At 41.9% G+C, this 17,977-nt stretch overlaps 2 protein-coding genes across 19 annotated transcripts in view; both read right to left on the minus strand.

Annotated features, from left to right (window-relative positions):
- Nucleotides 1–3,615: 3,615 nt before the first annotated feature.
- ly6pge (lymphocyte antigen 6 family member pge) lies at nt 3,616–10,896 on the minus strand. Its single transcript, XM_030441164.1, has 4 exons — nt 10,816–10,896; nt 8,096–8,308; nt 5,791–5,907; nt 3,616–5,131 (listed from the first exon to the last, which is right to left on the minus strand). Exons 2-4 carry the CDS (start codon nt 8,154–8,156, stop codon nt 4,926–4,928), a joined length of 384 nt encoding a protein of 127 aa, XP_030297024.1. The 5' UTR covers nt 8,157–8,308; nt 10,816–10,896; the 3' UTR covers nt 3,616–4,925.
- A 344-nt stretch (nt 10,897–11,240) lies between these two features.
- Nucleotides 11,241–17,977, minus strand: part of tacc2 (transforming, acidic coiled-coil containing protein 2) — a 58,157-nt gene continuing 51,420 nt past the window's right edge. For 15 of the 18 annotated variants that reach the window (XM_030442084.1, XM_030442073.1, XM_030442074.1 and 12 more), the window contains 6 exons: nt 15,302–15,345; nt 14,810–14,818; nt 13,084–13,244; nt 12,851–12,957; nt 12,459–12,579; nt 11,241–12,220 (listed from right to left, as the gene is read on the minus strand). In XM_030442084.1, coding sequence (XP_030297944.1) covers nt 12,155–12,220; nt 12,459–12,579; nt 12,851–12,957; nt 13,084–13,244; nt 14,810–14,818; nt 15,302–15,345 — 508 coding nt within the window. In that variant the 3' untranslated portion in view covers nt 11,241–12,154. The remainder of the gene's footprint in view (nt 12,221–12,458; nt 12,580–12,850; nt 12,958–13,083; nt 13,245–14,809; nt 14,819–15,301; nt 15,346–17,977) is intronic. The other 3 variants (XM_030442070.1, XM_030442088.1, XM_030442086.1) reach the window with 1 other exon arrangement.

A 17,977-nucleotide genomic window follows, 5' to 3' on the forward strand; every position in this document is an offset into this window, starting at 1 on the left:
ATGAGAAGAAATATTATCCAAATGTTTACACAGTGCTGCACACTCGGAGTGTATGCTCTGTGCTTCCTGTCGGCTCCGGGTTCTCTCTGTGGGCTCCTCGCTGCCCTCAAGCCAGGGACCTGCCTCACAGAAGGTGGGCCATTTAGTCACATTTCAAAGTAGCTCAGGCAGGGGAACACACTCATTACACGTAATTCTTCTTCTCCTCTTTCCCCCCTGGCTCCCTCTTCAGTCCTCCCACCAACTCTCCCCCTCCCGCTAGCTCTCTGTATCTCTCCTCTTCGCTGTTTCAAAGACCAAAAAGCCCTCACAGTCCTCTGTCCGGAGTCCGGAGGTAGATCACTTTAATTCTGCTTCACGGATCTTTTTCAAAAAGACCTGAGACCCGGAGACCTCAGAACCGGTGACCGCTGGGTGAACCCGGGCCGACCAGCCGGGACCCGGGCGCTTGTAAACACAGCCAACGTCTCACACGCTCTCATTCCCCCCGAGCGCCTTTGTTCCCTCCTCACAATGGCACCGGCATTTGATGTTGAGCAGTGTGCGTCCTTTTTGCTCCGATGTGTTTGTTTGTTTTTGCAACCGCTGGTCACCATGCCCATGCCTTGTCTCTGATATCGACATGTACTTGGCTGGGAGAGGCTGATCAATGGTTTAAAGGCAGATTGCTGACCTGGACACACAACCATTAAGTTTTTCACTACTGGTTATTTTGAGGGGACTGTATCCAAAGCTACACAGTCTGGGACAAATGAACACTGTTTTTTCTCTAGAGGGGGGCCACTGTCCTAAATGACCAGGTTTGTTTACTGTATGTGGGCCTGACCTGGATTCCACCTATGGTTCAAAAGTTTATTTCCCTGTTTGGGAGGAGCCTCCTGCTTCCGCCATCTGCCTGATGTCTCCATCCTAATTCACGCAGAGGTGATTCAAGCACAGTCAAAGATTGACCATAACTGAAAAACACGGCCTCCTTTATTGACCAGTCTAATAAGTTCTGCTGCAGCCTGCTGTCATTACAAACAGGAAGTGCAATCAATACGCACAGAAAATGAACACTATGAGAAAAGGCATGTAGCCGCGCAGACATGGCAGTGTGACGGCAGTAAGTTTCTCAGGAAGACGTCGATCTTTCCAGTGCCAAATCAAAACACAACTCAACAATTGATAAATCCTCTCTGATAACACACAAGAAATAATGACAGATATGTCGGGAGGGGGGGGGACATTCGGTGGCATTCACAGGGAGTGAAACCTGTCTGGTTTATTTTAGAAACCACGAGTTTCCTTCAGCCTTGTTGCTTTCCGCACAGCCTCCCTTAAAGGGCAGCTGGCTCATCCCTTTGATGACTGACGGTGGGATTTGCAGTGATAATGTCTTCAGGTGCCAGAGGATTGGGATTAAACATACTCCAATTTAAACAGCATAGTTACCATGGCGATAACCTTCAGTTTCAGCTCAGATAGCGTACACTTGGGGGAATACAGTGGTTGGTGTTATTGTCCGCAGACGCCCAAATACAGCGGCGACTTTGGCCACGACTGAACCTTCAAATCCTTCATCAAATCATAAACTTTGTCCTGGAATCTGTCTGCTGGTGGGGAGTGCGGGTGACATTTCACACAAGGCAGGGAAACAGCACAGTGAACACATCATGACCGTAACACTGTTGAACAGTCTGAATTGAACTACGTGCCCCAAAAGACAAACTTCAGACACCCCCACCTACACCTCAGCAGCACCTTGACCCGTCAACCCTCCATCAGCCCTTCAAGATTATGCAAGCCGTCCCCTCCCACCCTAATTAAGGCGAAAGAAGGCCTTCAAATAAAGCTGATGAGGGCTGACATGGGGCCACTCTCACGGCTGTCTGCGGACATGAGCACCCAGAACAGGCTCCGGTTGAGCGGGCCTGGAGACTCACGGTTTGGGGTCAGTGTCTATCCCCCTCCGGGGCAGTTCGTTCACACTCTCACACCTGCCTGTCAAAGGAGAGAGCAGCAGGACATCAGAAAAGAGAGAACATAGAGAGAGAGAGAGAGAGAGCAACAAGGAGAGTTTCCCCATTTTTAAATAAAGTACAAATCTCAACGGACAGCCAATAAAACAGAACAATTATTGTCACTATCGATTTAAGCCAATCTCAGCAGCACCCTTGAGGCGTGGTTGGTCAATATGAATTGCAACACACTTGTAGATTTTGACTGCATGTAAAGTCAAAAGTGTGGCTACACTTCCTCACAGTGGAGGCTACGGGAACTACAAGAGCAGGCATGCTGGGAGAAAGATGCTCATGTAGGTGCAGAAAGCATTAAAGGACATATTCTTGTCCATAATCCTGTATTCTTTAGCTCTCAGATTACTATTTATGAATATAAAATAAACTGGCATGGCAGGCGCTTTATGTATCTTCAAACCATGTTCGCTATTACGTCGAAGCTGTTCTGTGAGCAGAGAACGTCACTAGTCCAACAGATGTCAGTCTCATATCTTCTCTGGGTGTGATCATAATTTGTTAACATGGTCTCTAGGCTGGGAGCAGCTGTTGTGTTCCAGCAGTTATATTTAGGGTTGCAAATATTGAGACAGTGTCAGGACACATCTGTCTGCATGGTTTATATAAAAACCTCTCACTTGTTTTTAATTTTATTACCGTGAAATGAACCTGTTCAGATCATTTAACATGTCTCACAATATGCCCTCCTATAATCTGTCATATTTTTCCTCCATAGTGTTTGAAGCTATGCTGTTGATAGTACCTTGTCTTGTGTGTACACACACAAACACACACATACGCACAGTATATATATTCAATTACATTTTTTAATTGTAATGTAATGTTAATGTGGTATGACATGTAACAAACGTACATATGGACTTATCAGCACTTTAAAGTCAACTTACATTTTGGTGACATGGTGGCTATGCTGCATTCATGTATACCATCAAGCTAAAGTATAAAAGCCTCAGAGAGCTACAGGATTTATGTTTGATCGGTTTCGCTCAATTGCACCACTGATTAGTGTCTAAATGATAAAAGCACACAGAAAATACACAGATCAAGTAATGTCATCTCAAACTGATTAGTCTTTTGAACAATATTAATCCAGTGGAGTTTCTTTGGTTTGAAAAGATTTATTTAAAATAGAAAAAAAAAAAACAGGCTTTCCCAGCACTTTGCTATCACCGGAATACAATTAGTGTTTTAGATCAGGGCTGCCCGAACCGGGGCCTGCCATAACTGAAAAAAAAAAAAGAGTAAATTAACGTATAAATATTGTAATATAAATCACAGGTTTCCTTTTTTTTTCTTTTAGTTACAAGCTCTTTAAATATCCAAGGGTACATCTTGCATCTTAACAAAAAAAATTGGTGTTTAAATTTGGCCGATGGAACCACCATTAGATTTCAGTTATGGCCCTCCAGGGGAAAACGATGTGGATCATTACAGTCAGATTCATCATCTAGGCAACGTGAATGTAGTACCAGAGGCAGTCGAGTAGCTGTAGAGGTTCAGACTGGTGTGGGGGAATGTAGAACTGTCCAACATGGCACATTAAAAATTATCCCACACCACTGATGACGTAGAAATAATTACACACTCACACACAAAGTAACAAAAAGCCTTTTATATTGGTTGTATTTACACATGATGGGTTTCAACATATTTGTCATTCGGTCTGTACATCCAGTATTAGTTCTTATTTTTTACTCCATTCAGTTGTAGCATTCCTGCGATGAGCTGGCGACTTATCCAGGGAGTACCCTGGCCTTCGCCCATAGAGTCACTGGATTTGGCCCCAGTACCCCCGCTCCACCTTGAAAAAAGGTGGTATAAAAGCGGTAACATCACCCGCAACCCGCATGGATAAAGCGGAAGAAAACGGAACGGAACGGAACAGTTGTAGCATAACTTTATTCCCTAACACTATAACATAAACCGCTGATAAAGGATGGGCCTTCCTAGTTTCTTTAGATTGAATTACAGTTTACTTTCAGACAATGCACATGAACGTTCATAAATAAGCAAAATAATCTGCTAAAGATGCGCAGTTCGCTCAGACTCTCTGTACTTATAGGGCACTAAATTGTAATCGTAGCATTCCCCAATGTGAGTTCCAAGAAGACTGCACAATATACAGCCTGGAGTATTTCCAACTGGACATTATTCATCTTTCCTTTATGCTTTTTATACAACATATACAGTAAGCTCGACTTCTGGGCTGTCCTCATGTGCTCTGCCTCTGTTTATAAACTCAGTAAGTCTTTAAGTGACTCCAAAAGCAGCAGATTAACCTCACCGTTGTAACACACCTGACCGTATGAAAGGGCGTGTGTGGATTTCCGTTGTGGGAGAGGTGTTTTTCTCACCACCTTTTAGAATATCTCACCAAGCTCGTCAGATGTGTGATCGACAGGAAGCGGGCTAATGATACAACGCAGCGCAGGCTGAGTGAACTCTCTGTGCCATATTTTGTCACATCTGCTGCGACCCGTGTCACGAGCCCAGGCAACAAAGAAGACAAAAAAGGTGATCAGGTCTTGTTCCTGTTATCCTGCGGTTTCACAGACTGCGTGCGAGGCGTCGAACAACATCTCCTCCTCTTTAACCGATAAATGATCTCTGCCTGTTATTTCACCACACCCCTCCGGATCATCTAGTTACTGGCTTAGTGAAATCCATTGAAAGACGCATCTACTTGAAAACCCCATTAATGGCCTCAATCCTACATGGTGCGTGTTATCCACGCAGTCGCACAAAGCACCTCAAGCTCTTATATGTACAGTAACTCCCTGGGTTCTGTTTAAATACATAAGGTAAATCAAAGCAGAATGTTAAGGTAGTCCATCGTGTAGTGTAACATTAGGCAGGGGCTTTTTTGGCATTTGTGTTGCGGATGGATCCTTGTTGGCATGATGAAATTCAGTAGTACGACAACTTGAATAAATAGTGGAACAACAGAGGCAGAAACAGCAGCAGGAAGCTGAGTTCTGGCAGGCGGCAGGCGAAGCTCGTCACATTGCAGTCATCGCTGTAGCAGCAGTGGACTTTGACGCCCGGAGCTCTGTAGCCCTGACTGGTGGCCTGACTGCAGAAGGACTTGTAGGAGCAGGACTTCATCACCCCACCTGACAAACGGGCAGAAAGAGAAGTTGGTTACACCTGTTTGGCAGCTGTCATACACAGATAGACGAATGTAGATGACTGCTTGAAAAAACGGAATATTCTTAATGAGAAGTCGAGACAACTTGAAGTCTTGTTTCAACAAAACTGGATATTTTTGACAAGATGTTCGGGACATTTTCCAACTGAGCTAAACGGCGCCCTTATGTTTGGGACATTTTCCAACAGTGTTTGTGGCAACAGGAGCCAAAACATGATCTTCCCCTAATCCTAACCAAGTGTTGCCCCACTTTTTGATAACAAAACAGATATATTTCATGTAATACTTTTGCCTTGTCCAGGTTGAAACCAGTAAACTGAGTTCATTTTGTGAAGAGGAATTGTCTCAGTGCCAGGAACACATGGTGTCCTAATTAAGGATATTGATTGACTAGAAGTAGCAAAGCTCTTCATTTCCTTAAAAGCCTCAGACCCCCTGCTGACTGAGATGTGTCTCCAGACGGCAGCCAGTCGTCCGTTTAACACACAAACACACACACACACACACACACACACACACACACAGACACCCTCACATGCAGATACGAACTCAGTTTTATGTATCTCTCTGCTAGAAAGAAAGCCAGTAAAAGAAAGGCTACTACACTGTCACTGTTTGACTCACTGTCATGGCCCACCACCACAGCGCAGGCATCGGAGTAGCTGGGACAAGATTTGGAGCCTTGTCGGTTGCAGTCGTTGTTATTGGAGCCCATGCAGGTGTAACATTGCAGAGCCTCACCTGAAGGACACAGAGAAGAAGTGTTGACAGGAAAGTGTTTTTTTTTTTTTTTTATCTTGGTGGCGTGCAGTTCAGAGATATGTAGCATGAAGAGTGCCCATACATGTCAAAATAGCAGAGCACAAACATTAAATTACAAAATTGTGAAATATTCCAAAAAATAATGTAATACTCAAATACCAGAAATATGTGGATGTTTTCTTTATACATATAAAGGGTAAATAAGGCTCAATTATGCGTAGTGTTAGATACGGATGGAACCTCTGTTCGTATTGTGTTTGATTTGTACATTTTTCTGCATGTTTTCTGAAAGAGTAAGGAAATGGGCCAAAGGAGCAGTACCTCCGGTAGTCGTTGATGGCAGTGTAGCAGCGTAGTCAATAGTTAAAACAGTTTGAGACATAACCACAGCACCAAAAGTAAAAAGCTTTAAAAATGGCTAAACTTCTTGAGGAGAGGTTGCGCGAGTGGGTGAGAAGTTCTAAACATTTGTATGATGTCACCACAGAACAGCTGGGAAAGTTGAGACCTATTTGACTCTGAGCAGCGCCCTTTAGAGGTTCTACTGCTTAACACACGTCAACATGAAAGACCAATGGACGCATCTATTTTCCTACATAAAGGAAGCATAAATTAGCATTTCGGCTGACATGATGTTATTGCTTCATTTGATGGCAACAGTTTATGATGCTTATTCTGGATTTTTCTACCAAATTTCCCCCCCAAAAAAGCCCTGTGTCTGATTACTTGTTCCCTGATGCTGGTAATGTGAAGCGCAGATTTAGATGAGTGATTCTTAAGACAGCCAGCTGCTCTGGCATGGTTAAAAAACTGCAGAACATTGTGGGATACTAAAGCTAATTAAAGCAAAGTGTCCTTAAGGACCTTAACTCTGGATAAAACTGCATATTTCCGTTCCTTATTGACACAGGATGTTCGGGTTTGATGAGCAAGCATGGTACATTCACATCTGAGAGATGTCTGTCAAGTGAAGAGAGAGCATCAATAACTTGCTTTCTTCACACAAATCGTCCCTTAATCAAGCAAAGTATTAAACAGGTCCCCTCAGATCAAAAATAAACCCCATCTCTCTAACCTTCAGCTAAAGCTCCAGGAGCCTCTTCCAGCACATAAAACACTCAAATGCCTCTCTAAAGCTCTCCAGAGGAAGGAGCAGTTATACGAGAAACTAGCTGACCTTTGAAATATCACTCTAACGCTTCCTTATGAACAAACTTTCATCCGCCAGCTAAAAATTCTAAAACGGCCCTTCAGAAACTGCCTTTAATGCCGCTTCCTAAGAGGATCAAACGGAGCTGGACTTATAGGAATCGCCCGGAAGCTTCAAACATTCTTTGTGGCGGCACATCTCTTGTCTTGGCCATCAAAATAATCTCCCTCAAAAGCCTGATGCGTCTTTCATCGTTCGGTTGCGATGGCGTGATGGCAGGAAGGTTTGCTCGGACACAAAACTTGAAATTTTCTTATCAAACCAACAAATCAACCTAAATAGCCTGAGTAATAAATAACTTTTACTGATGGAAAAAAACACACATATTATTGCAAAACTCAAACTTTTTCATATGAATTGGAGTGTTTGGTCTAATTTCTCTTCTTCTTCTGTGCCACTGTTTGTTGACACGGCACGGCAAAGGCTCCCTGCTGTTTGCTGTTGGCCACAGTCAGCTCTGCTCAGCACAGCTGCTCTACACACAGGCTATAAGTATTAGCCTCCAGGCCTATTAAGAGATTAGCTGCTGGGATTGCATGCTAGTTAAGGGGAGGATGACAGACCGCAGGGAGGCAAATCTCAGGAGAATTAGCAGAGAAATTAACTGCAATTAGCAAACCTGACATAACATAAAGAGTCATTATGAGGGCTTCCTGTAAAATAATCTTATTAGAGTTTGAACGTATGCAAGGCATTTTCTGAAAAATAAAGATAACAGTAGTGTTGTTGTGTCCAGCATGTGCTGTAAGCCACTCAACAGCTGATTGCCTCCTATGGAAGGAATTAAACACAGCAACATGACAAACTCGGTATTCTTTGGAACTCAGGCATGACAAGTAAGAGGAAGAACACCTGAGAGGAGACAACAACGACAGGTGGACGCAGAGTAGAACAGAGATCTAAGGGAAGGGGGTAAAAGAAGGGGGTGAAGATGTTAAAAAGATGAAAAGTTCTTACTGTTGGTTGGGAGCAGAACCAGAGAAAGCAGCATCAGCGGACAGAACTGGACAGCCCTCATGGTGCTGGTGGTCCTCGCTTGTCCCGGTCACACAATGAAAAGCAGGTTGTTTGCCCCTAAAGCCCCCTGAGCTTAATCTGAGTTATCCTGGACTGACCAGGAGATTACCAGGCTGTCCACCACTCTGCTGTGTCAGTAGTTGCTTCTTCACCCTGGACAGGCAACAGAGACAAGAGTTGTAGATTCATCCTGAACCTTTCACCTTAAAGGCTTCTGTGCTCTGGCCACACCCATGCTGAGTCTGACTGCGCTCTATCTCGTACAGGCACATGACATCACCTTGCTGAACCAGGACAACATTGAAACTGATCTCTGAGCTTCAGCTGGCATGTATAAAATTATAAATCAGACCAGCCTACATTACACACACTCAGGGACGGACTGGCCATTGGGCAATGTGGGCAAATGCCACTGCGGCTGCCTGGTGATGCGGCCGCTCAAATAAATAAATGAATAAATAAATAAAAAGCGGAGCGGCTGCATCAATATGCGGCCGCAAATGAATAAATAGGCTAAATAAATGAATAAATAAATATAGCGGGGCGGCTGCGTCAAAAGGCGGCCGCAAATGAATAAATAAATGAATAAATGGCCAGCGACCCTCATGGGCCTTTCGGGCCGGCCGACAAATCACAGAGCGGTCTCAAGCTCGTTTCTCTCGACTGTTTCGAGCGTCAATAACGTTTTTAAGTCAAAGGGAAACTAAATGTCTCATCAACCAATCTACTAATGAGTAGAGGTTCTAATCACAATTGATATGCCACATACGAGTATCTATATCACAGTCATGGTTACCTTCTACAGTCACAAACTTTTATATCACTCTGCATTGTTTTGAAGCGAAATGTCTTATTCAGATGTTCAAAAACGTGCATTGGTTTGAAATAAAACAAATCTACCTGCATTTTTTTTATTTGAATAGTTGTTAGCAAAAGTTAAACTGAAGCAATGCCTTCTGGGAATTTCAAGACTGAATCGAGTGGACCGTCTGAGTGTGGTTGTTGGAAGTTGACTGAGTTTAAGCGAGCAAAAAAATTAATCAAGGCATCAAGCGACACAAGGTGGGAGCGGAGAAAAAGAGAGAAATCTCAGGGAGCACTGCTGGTTGACGGTGAAAAATGCTGCAAACCGACTGATTTGTTTTTAAAATCAAGTGCAGCTTCAGCTAGCAGTGGTGCTAATACTGCCAGGACAGTGAGGAATATGAGCAAGAGGAGGATGAAGAGGTAGACATGGATGACTGCGTGACGTAAGATATTTGTATTATTATGGATGATTTTTTAATGTGTTTTATGTATTGGGGTGTAGTTGTTTATAGCTTTGGAATTTACGTTTACTATCACCGGGGCTATCAAAAGTGCCTGTTCTTTACGTGCGTCAAAAATTGCGCGTGCGCGTGGGCGCGCGCACCCCCCTTCTGTGGGCCGCTGGTGGGTGAAAATGCCAGGGCCGTTTTTTGTTCCCAGTCCGTCACTGCACACACTGCTATTTTAATTGTGCTTTCAGGACACAATACCACTGTAAAATAAATCAATGAGAAAGAAGAAAGTATTCTAAATACTTTTCAGTGTATTTTTTATGCGACAGTGTGATCCTGGAATTGTTCATGGTGATGCCACGACCACTTTAAGTCACAAAAGCCTGATTTTCAAACATTTATCCATTGCTTCAAGTGATTCATTTCTCACTAGTTTTCATTCACTCTGCTCTTGGCTTGTAAGGTCATTGGTTATTGTTGCAATAGACCTACTTTCAAGACCAACCACACAGCAATTTGTAGTTTAATCTTTGTGTTAAGCTACCTGCTAAATACAATAATGTGCATAAAGGTGTGTATTTTTCCAGATCACAATTTTTCACAACTGCAGAGGTTCCCCCCACTGTGGTGAAAGTAAAACCAAAAACGAAGGTATGTGACGCATCGATGCGTTATTTACACATAATATAACATGCTCGTGTATCTTTTGTCCCCCACTTCATCCTCCGGTAGCAGAGAGGGCTCAGGTCAGCCTGACTCATCTGTCTTTTGTCTGACTGAGGTTTGTGCAAGTTTGTGGTTCTAAAAAATATCAGCAGCCTAACTGAATACTCAGTTCTATTCTATTTTGTAGCATACGTAATCTATAGAGTGGTGTCACATTCTTGACACTGCTCAGGTTGCAACTGAAGGCGCAGAAGGGCAAGAAGATCACAGGGGCTGCTGCATGTAGTATTACTCTAACATTTCTATTATTATATAATTGGCCCGTCACAGATCTATCGGTAAACATGATTCTTTCTTCGACAAAATGTAATGCAGAAAAAGTTTCTTGGGGTAATTTATAATTATCACATTCTCAGTGAGGATAGGATAATAAAGTATATTGTAACATTGTAAAATTTCTAGCCTCCATTACATCTGTGTTCTTGATAGAAAACCATATTCGAGGGAGCACAGCAAAAAACTATAAACGCATGCAGCTGATATATCAATATCAGAATGTTTCTACTCACTAATATCGGTATCAACGTGGTTACGAATGTTTTCGCAACAGGGTTTAGAGCCGCCCACCCTCTTAAAAGTGATCAAATCACCTACTGCAATTAATCATGCTCACCCTGATTTATCATTGGTCAAGCCACGTCATCCAAACAAAACAAACTCGCAGAGAAAACCCACATGGTTTGTGTAATCTCACATGGAGGACCTTAAAGGGTTGATGAAGGTTCTCAGTCATCCAGGTCATGGTAATTCTAAGCAGGACTCGAAGCAGTCCAGCTGCCTTGAATAAAAAGGTTTTATTCAAAAACACATCTTGCACACACTCTTAAACATGCTGGCAGTCTGGCTGACAGAGGAGAGCCCCCAGTAACCGGTGAAGAGCTGGCCTTTAAAACCCCCTGGCTGCGATGGCTGGAACCAATCAGCTCCATGGACAACGTACAATCACTCAAACACACCTGCAATCAATCACACACACTCAGGTAACAGAGGGTGATTCAAATAGAGACGAGCACATACAGTAGAAACATTTATATGACCTCTGGGGTCGTAACAGTGTAAAGGCACGTGGTGTGGGGAAAAGAAGCAGAGTGAGCCCAGCGTGCTGTATTGCCATCTTTTATTGCACTTTGTAAGCAGATGCTGTACAGTGGCTGTGCAGAGAAGTTATTCCTCAGTGTGACACAACGACCATAGCAGGACAAGGACATATCCATCCAAAATTAAATTACTCCTGGTCACAACTGAATACAGTCACGATTAGTTTGCTTTATATCAAAATAAAATCCCAAAAAATAGTCCCACGATTTCATCGAGAAAGCTATGACAAGTATGACAAATATCTACAAGGTTACATGAGGGAAGCGGACAGGGGGATGACGGAATAACTATCAAAAATGCAGATGAGTCGTTTTTCGTATTTGGAAATTTCCTACGGTATATATATACAAACATGAACATTACAGGTTCTTCTCACATGCAGTAAGCTAATGTGATAGTTTATGTTCTTTGAGTGGAGTATCAACATTTTATGAAGGAGTTTATGTCTCTATTTTCTCTTTGTCCGAAGTCTTTCTCTTGTGTGAAGAGGAGACAACAACAGGGGCGGGTAAACAGTCTTCTCCCTCAGTGGCTGTCATGGCAACATCGTTTAAGATAATTTAACCCACAAACAACGCTCTCACTTCTCTCATTGGCATACAAACACACACTCACACACACGCAGACACACTCATTAGTGATATGATACATTTTTCTAAAACTTTAAACCAGACCCCTGATACAGTACGTTACACTGACACATCAAAAATGTACAGAGTGATTAAGAGGAAGCCATTCCTGTGGATCAGTTATACACAAAGTCAGTAGGAAATTTAAACCCCAAGACCAGTCTGGCCTTCAGTGTCCATCAGTCCTGGGAAGAGTGGTAAATATTTCTGATCTTCATTTTCCAAGTATTTTTAAAAAAAAAAAACCCCACTCCTCTTCTCTGTGAGATTTGGCCTGGGTGTGGTCGCTAACTCCTCCCCATCTTGGCGATCAGCTCATCACAGATCTTCGTCAACTCCTCGATCTCTTTGTTCTGAAAAAAAAAAAAAAAAGACGGGACATGTGAATTAAGGGCCTAGGTTTAAAAATTCCGGAATTCCCCTATAATTTTTTTATTCTTAGTTCTTATAATAATACTTGTATGGTGCAATGAGCAGATTGTGAAGCAGTAAAGTCCTGTTCAGAGTGCATTATAGTCTCACATACTCAATATGTATATTTGATCACATTTCAAATTTTTTTATGATTTTATAAACCCTTTTCTGACTGACCTTTTGCTCCAAAGTGCGCTCCAGAGAATCCACCTTCATCTGTTCCTTCCTCACACTGGCCTGGTAGGCGGCCTGCTCCTGCTTGGCCTTGGCTCGCACCTGAGCTATCTCTGAATTGGCCCTGGAAACACACAAGAGACTTCTCCGTGACTGCCACAATCCAGGAAAGTCTTCAGAAAGCACAGTGTTGCCTCTGCAAACACCATGCAGGATAAATCTTTCTGATAAATGGAACATAATCTATTAAAACAAGTCATTATACTGGCTTCATCCAAACATCAGCTGGGCACTGAGGTGTTATGTAGTTAGTGCATTGTGCGTTTTCCCTTTGGGGAAAATAACAATGTCACGGTGAAATGAACACGAGATAATGAGAGTGTGTTTAGGCTCACCTGTCTAGTTTCTCCTCTGCGTGAATCTTCAGTGCTTGATAGCGCTGTTCCTCCTTACGGACCCTGGACAGATACTCCTGAGCGCATTTCTTCAGAACCTCTTCATTCTGAACAGAGTGGGAAATGTTTTTAATGATTTGCCGTGAGGGTTGTCAAGCTAAATTTTAAATGACTTAAAAGGCCAGTCACGCCAGGAACACTCATTAGCTGTGAATAATTTGTGGGTTAGTCACCTTGCGGAAGCCCTCCAGTACATCTTTCATCTTCTCGTAACGGCGGAAGAGGTCGGCGAGAGACTTTTCCACGGAGTTGAGGTCGGCCAAGGCCTGATCCTTCTCCATGATCAGCTGCTGGATGGTGTGGTGGGAGAGAGACTTCTCTTTCTGGTCATCCTCTAATGGATACACACAAATATACTGTAGATCAGATCATCGGTCCGTGTACTGAAGAGTCTGATGATGTGGGCACATAGCTAACTGTTTAAGGACATACACCAACACACGTACAAACACTTTATTGTAGACATTATATCACAATGGATTTGTGGGTTAGTATGATTGAACAGCATTTTATACGACACTATATGAGTATATCTGATAAACCAGTGTAGCATGCAAACAAAAACACTGAACAATGGGGAAATCAAAGAGACCTGTAAACCGTATAGACAGAGCCAACAGCCGGTTTGCTTTGAGTGGTTTTCTTGACCCTTCAGTATTAAATGACAAAGCCCCCGCAGTATTTCAGCCCCCTCCCAGCTTTCCCTTTCCTTTCCCGTCACAAGCTTACATGACCGACCTGCTCAGTTTACTAATTCTGTGCGAAGGACTTTCACAACCTTCGACAGTGCAGAAGCCGAATGCAGATGTGCATGTACAGAAAAGGTTTCCCATGCGAGCCCATTTCTGCCAGTGTGATTAAAGAAATACTGCGAGTCGTGTAAATGAGAAACTTTCTCAAAATAATGAGCATGTGTTATTCACTCATATTCACCAAAGCAATGGAAGCAAGTGTGTGAGACAAAGCTTAGCAGACCCAGATGGATGCCATCAGGTCCAGATGCTTTATCTGATGTGAAGCTTTTCCTCCAAAACCACTAAAATTTCACAATTTATGAATCCAAAGACATCTCTTAGGGTTAAGCTTCGTCTCACCATCACCATATTAGGAAACAACACATAGAGCAAAGCAAACTTTACTATCTTGCAATACCAATTTATTATTTTGAGAAATGAAATTATTATTTTGAGATATATACTCATTGTTTTAAAATACTGTTTGTTTTTGAGATTGTAAATCATTATTTTAAGAAACTAAATAATTTTTACAATAGACAAGCCAGTGATCTGAGAAATGTATTTTTATTTTGAGAAAGTCTTTCATTATTTTGATATATTCAATCATTTGCCAAGTAACCAAATAATTCGGAGATACATTATTTTGTGTAGGTTTCTCATTATTTTGATATACTAACTCATTATTTTGAAACACTAAGTCATTTCAGAATTCTAAATCAGTATTTTCACAGTGTTTCTCGTTATTTCACGAAAAAATAGCTTAAGATATACTAAGACATTATTTAGAGATTCCAAGGCATCGTTTTGAGATAATAATTCATGTCAAGAAAGTTTCTTAATTTAATAAGATTAATAATCATTACCCGGATTTTGTCCTCACATTACAGAAATGGAATTCTATAGTTCCATAAAAGGTTTTGATAAAATGTGTATAGTGTACTTAACATCAGCTGCTGAGGGACTGAATATAGAGAAGCTGAATTTCACCCATTATAAACAAAATACAGTGTCTCAAACAGACAGGATGAAGTGGGACAAAACGCACAAACAAAAGTCACTAGATGAGATGAAGAAAGTGAGCACATCTGCTCCCCTCTCTGACGGACGGATGGAGCGATGTGAGCTGAAACGAACAAGTGAAGGACAATCCTGCGTTACTCACCTGGCATGCCTGTCAGGGTTATCAAATAGTGAGGGGCAAAGATGGGAGCAGAACAGAAAAGAAGGGACTGTGTTAAGTCAAGCTGGGAGGGCAAGACAGGTGAGAGAGCCGAGTGTTAGACAGAAGCAGAGACAGATTGTTCCGTTTTTTGTGACGGTGCTTTAATGAGAGTAGAAACTGAAAATAGCAGCTGCAGAAAATCAAATTTTCAGAGATGTCTAAAGGTGGCGAAGAAAGATGACAGGTGGGAGCAGGAATAATGTAGCGCGTGAACCTGCAGAGTAATTTAATGAGTTCTTCTCCGGACGAGAATGGCCAAAAGGTGAGCTCTTCCCACGCAAATGACGTCAGTTCATAAACAAGCGCAGCAGAAAGTAGTGGCACGGGGTTGGGGAACAAAAGTAGCTGGTTTCAAATAAAATTCACTGAGAAGTCAGAGGGTCCAGCACCCTGTTTCATCAGCTACTGAAAACCTTCATTTGTTGAACTCACCTATCATCTGTGCGATCGTCTTCTCATACTCCGCAACAATCCTCCTACGGATGAGACGGATCATCGTTATTACAAATCATTTCAAACCCTACAGGTCTCCAAAACAGTCTTATTCAATGCAATTTATTAATTTGTCTCCACCAATAAATGTGTGCCAAGTCAGACGGCTGGGGATGTGGCACTTCTGACAACTTTTGCTTTTGGTCATTTAATATAAAGCTCAGTATGATGGCAGGTTTCCAAGCACCTCCAAACTATGTTTTTTTTTGTATTTGTTTTCATTTATCTGTGGCCAGTTTTTTCCCCTCTACACTCAAAGTCAAGGACCAGCAAGCATGGTCCAATAGAAATCCTTGTTTCAGGAAGAGCAGGTCGCCAGAGGTAAGAGGATTGATTAGCCATGCTTCCCCCTTAGCCTCTTAACCCCTCCTTATCCTGAGCCCAATCAGTCAAATGAAGTAAGCTCTGTTTTATCCACACTAACTGCGCTGCGGCCAGCTGGACCCACACGCACCACCTGCTGACAGAAAACAAGGTTTCGGTACAGACATATCTCCATCTCCTTGAACCCCTAATTAGCAGCCATTTGCTGGCCATAGATGCATCATCTGTAGATGTGAATATGAGTGTAGTTTTGAGCTTTTGTCATAATCCAAATGACGTCAGCTAAAAGGCCAGAGAAAACATTTTCTCACGGCTGATTAACTCCAAAACGTTCGCATATCATAACCACATCTATTCCTCTTGCCTTCACCACTAACACTCATGTTGATAGCAGATTGACTCCTTTAACTGGCTCCGCAGTTAACCGTGCCATGTTTGACAGTTTAAGCACGATAAACCGATTGACTTGGTTAACTGGTGTCAATGGGTGGAGCCTGACGTCAAGACACTTAAACGTCCTGACACCTTCACATTAAACGGAATGGTGTTGAGCCAATGCCGCAGTGTATGGGTGGGACATCGCTGATTATGTAGTATTTTATGGTGATTCTTTTCAACATTATCATCGTGTATAATAATATAATATCATCTTTGCCATTATGAATGATACACATAATTAATGTCAGGTCTCCATTGTTAACCTCACATCTAGAAACATTAGAGAAATATTAGAATCAATATAAATAAATAATACATACATATTAATAATAAATATTATATGAGAATTGTTTTTCTTTAACAACTTGAATATTCATATCAATAATAATGTTAATTCAAACTGAGCTGCATTGTTAGGGCGCAATGACTGATGGGTGAGTTTGTTATCTGTTGGTGACTTGATGAACCATCATTACTTGGCTGACATGGCTGAAAACCCTGTGCACCCTGTCCACTCTGCAGGGAACTATAAGGGAAAATTGTCAAATGTCCTTTAGTGCTGGGCCTAAAAATTGGATCTCCGATTTTTTCACACCAAACTCGATTTACGACTTCAATCGATTTCTTTTTCCTCCTCAAGAACAAACTTCAAATTACAAAGAAATTATTAAAAGCATTGCGTTTATTTTAATGCTTTTATTTTAAACAAATTTGTCCTGCCATTGTAAACAGTGCAGCTTCGAACTCACTTAAAAAATAAATAAAAGTGCATCCTTTTGAATAGAATGTGTCCCTTTTTGATAAAATGCTTTTGTATACATAAATTTGACATGTCAGATTGCTTGCTATTTTAAAAAACAGATCAGTTTCCATATTGCTATTGATAAAGTGGTAACATAACTTTCATTAAAAATTATATTTTGCAAAAGGTGCCTTTTGTTTACAAAAAGTTTGTTATATCCCTGAAGATATGTAAACTAAATTAAAAATCTGCATGCAGTGTATAGTAAACATCACATTTCGGTAGATGTACCGGACATGAGGCGTGTGCTTGCCGTCTATTTTACAAGCTGGCCTACTTCCTCTGGTTTGAGACATGCCCTGTTGCGGCTTCGTAGCACAAACCTGGGGTCGAAAGTTTTCAGCATGTGGATGAACCTCCAGCTTTTCCACTGTATATACTCGCACCATATCTTTAGCGACAGGCGTCTGTTTGAGATGCTGAAATAAATGTGTCGGTCCGCTGCCTTTAGTTGAAACAGCCTTTGAACAAACTATGCAGTGGACCGTGGTTTGTTCGAGATCTGACACTACAAAACCAAGCTACTAACGAGACAGTGCCTTTTTAGGAACAAGCTCTTAGCTTGCTGCCATGTTGTGTTTGTTTCTCTGTGGAAAGTCATGTATTCATATAAATATATGTATATGGTATAGTGTGCTGTGAAAACTATCATAACAGAATTCAGTTAAGGAGTTCATCCTCTAGGGGGTTTGTGAAGCCTCTACTGTGTGTATGTGTTCTGAGAATACACATGAGATCACATGAAATCCTGTAACTGCTACAATTATGAGTATTGTTTTCTATTTTACAAGATGAGAGGAGACTGCCTCTCTCCATTCATCATCTATGTGCTGCTGTAGAAAATAGATATTGTGTCAAACTTGGTGTTCTGACCAACTCTAATCTGCACTAGACAAGCGACTGATATTTAATTGCCATAAGAGAACTATTAGGGCGATCAGAACACACCTACAACTCTCACAAGCCAGGAGCTGGAAACTTGCCACGATTCAGGCAGGGTTCACAGACCAAACGATATCCAGTATAATTTAGAGAGTTACAATGCCACTCTC

The sequence above is a fragment of the Sparus aurata genome, chromosome 15 (genome assembly GCF_900880675.1).
Source record: "Sparus aurata chromosome 15, fSpaAur1.1, whole genome shotgun sequence".
Taxonomy (NCBI): domain Eukaryota; kingdom Metazoa; phylum Chordata; class Actinopteri; order Spariformes; family Sparidae; genus Sparus; species Sparus aurata.